The 2,621-nt window shown below is 39.2% G+C and overlaps 1 protein-coding gene across 1 annotated transcript; it reads left to right on the top strand.

Annotated features, from left to right (window-relative positions):
- Positions 1 to 1,211: 1,211 nt before the first annotated feature.
- Positions 1,212 to 2,141, top strand: LOC114686870 (vomeronasal type-1 receptor 4-like). Its single transcript, XM_028861541.1, has one exon. The coding sequence runs from the start codon at positions 1,221 to 1,223 to the stop codon at positions 2,139 to 2,141; it is 921 nt and encodes a 306-aa protein (XP_028717374.1). The 5' UTR covers positions 1,212 to 1,220.
- The last annotated feature ends 480 nt before the right edge of the window (positions 2,142 to 2,621 follow it).

The raw sequence follows: 2,621 nt of genomic DNA, 5'->3' as shown, positions 1-2,621 counted from the left end.
TTTCTACAGTTTTTACTTTACATATCTGCTACTGCACTATGACATTAGACAGTGAATCTTGTAAGAAAATCAGTCATTCATCATTTGTTTGTTCCTTATTAAGAGTGCTCATTTTTCAGAGACTTCTGTTGAAACGATTCATGTACGGTCCTTCTGTTGTCTACTTAGTAAGTTTTCCATGTAGAATACTTCCTGAGTGAGTTTCTATTCTCCCCAGTTATTTCCCTGTGTGAACAAGCAGCAATGCATCTTTCTACAAAATTTGATGAGACCTAATTCTTTGGGTAAAGTGTCAAGTGTCACTTTATGATTAGTGACTACATGATTAGTTTGTTTTCACTGCATAATAAACATTATTATATTATGTAAGAATAGAGAAATGTTCACATTGTTGTGGGGAAATGTCATTTTTTTAGGTTTAAATTTCAGATGAGAAATTTATGGATTTCTTTCATATTGAAGAGTTTTATTAAAGTCTCTTTATCCCCTGTTATGACTTATAAATAGCAACTCTCTATGGAATTTAGAAGTGAGTATCCTTTCCATTTCTACTCACTGTTGTTGCTTCTCCCAGGGCAATTTGACCCTACTCTTTATTATCATTATTATTATTATTATTACTATTATCATTATCTCATGTATTACATCCTGACTGCAGTTTTCCCTGTCTCCTTCTCCCAGTCTCTCCATCCCATCTCCCCTCTCACCCAGATCCATGCCCCTTCTGTCTCCCCTCAGAAAAGAGTAGACCTCCCAGGGCCATCAACCAAACACAGCATAATATGCTACAATAAGAACAGATAAATACAATCACATCAAGGCTGGGAGAGGCAATTCAGTAGGAGAAAAAGGGTCCCATAATTAGGCAGAAACGTCAGCGACCACTCCCGGCTCCCATCGTTAGGAACCCCACAAGAACACCAAGCTACTCAACCATAACATCTATGCAGAGGATCTAGGTCAGGCCCCTACCAGACATACTCTTAATTCTGACATTCTAGGAAGAGTTTCTGAAAGACTTCAGCAGTAACAGTAACAAAATATTTTTGTCAAGGTATTTCTGAGGCAGGATCTTGCTATGTTACCCACAATAGCCTTGTAATCTTGAACATATGTAATTCTTTCCCACCAATAAAACAGCTACAAATGTTCAAGTCACCATTTTGATCAGAGAATTTATTGTTTGCCATAATTTAGGTGGAAAAGTGCTAAATAACAAAATGGATCTCAAGGATTTGGCAATAGGAATAGTGTTCTTACTTCAGAGCACAGTTGGAATTCTGGGAAATTTCTCTCTTCTCTCCTGCTACCTCATCCGTTACTACATTGAACATACATTAAAGACCACAGATTTGATTCTCATACACCTGTTCATAGCCAACTCCTTGATCATTGTTTCTAAAGGAACGCTAGAGACAACAAGGGCTTTGGAGATGAAAGGATTCTTCAATGATTTTGTCTGCAAACTTCTTTTGTATATTCAAAGACTTGGCAGGAGCATGTCCATTGGTACTACCTGTCTTGTGAGTGTCTTCCAGGCCATCACCATCAGCCCGAGTGACTCCTGTTGGAATGGTCTTAAAGTCAAAGTTCCAAAGCATATCGGCCTCTTCACTTCCTTCTGCTGGATTCTCTACATGTCAGTAAATATGATTTTCCCTGTGTATACGTATACCAAGGGGAACAGCAAAAACCTGACACCTAAGAGTGATATGAAATACTGCACCACTGTAGGTCATGATAATCTCACAGGCTTATTGTATACAGCTTTTTTTGTTTTTCCTGAAGTTTTGCTTTCTGTCCTCATTATCTGGTCCAGCAGCTCCATGGTTGTCATTCTGTACAGGCACAAGCAGCAGGTTCAACATATCCGTAGTACCCATGTTTCCTCCAGAACATCCCCCGAGTCCAGAGCCACCCAGAGCATCCTGGTCCTTGTGTTCACTTTTCTAGGTTTTTATGCCCTCTCCTCCATCTTACAAGGTTGCATTTCTCTCATATATAATCCTGGTTGGGTGCTGGTGAACATCACAGCCATCATTTCAATGTGTTTTCCTACTGTGGGCCCCTTTGTTATGAGCCATGATACCACTGTGCCAAACTTGTGCTATTCCCGAGTAAGGAATCCAAAGATCCCATAATCGTATCATAGGTATGAAGATTGTATGGTCTCTTACTCACAGTAACTAAAATTTTATGTTCTCCATGTCTTTCAAAAACATCAACATACACCTAACTCTATAGCCACTTGTCTTTCTAAAGGACTGTATACTATGCATTGGATTTCCATCTTGTTGAAACTAATACCTGAAGTAGCATTGCAGAACTGAATGCAGCAGGTCATTTTACTGTGAGTAAATAGTGCTCTGTTGGTGGAAATCTTAAGTACTGTTTTTTAAGGCAAAATAAATGAGTTGAGCGTTAATTCTTTGGTCTGTTTCCAGAGAGTAGGTGACCAAGCATACACATACTGGAGAACTTTTCCAGGAGGAGGCACAACAAAGAATAATGATGGATGCTGTTCGGTGTAGCTGAAGTTTTCCTATGTTCTCTCACCTGCTGGTCTGCAGCCACTCAGACCCAAATAAACACACACACAGGCTTATATTATTTACAAACTG

This window comes from Peromyscus leucopus, chromosome 1, assembly GCF_004664715.2.
Source record: "Peromyscus leucopus breed LL Stock chromosome 1, UCI_PerLeu_2.1, whole genome shotgun sequence".
NCBI lineage: Eukaryota > Metazoa > Chordata > Mammalia > Rodentia > Cricetidae > Peromyscus > Peromyscus leucopus.
The sequence above is the reverse complement of the archived record's forward strand: the minus strand, read 5'-3'. Positions and strand labels throughout refer to the sequence as shown.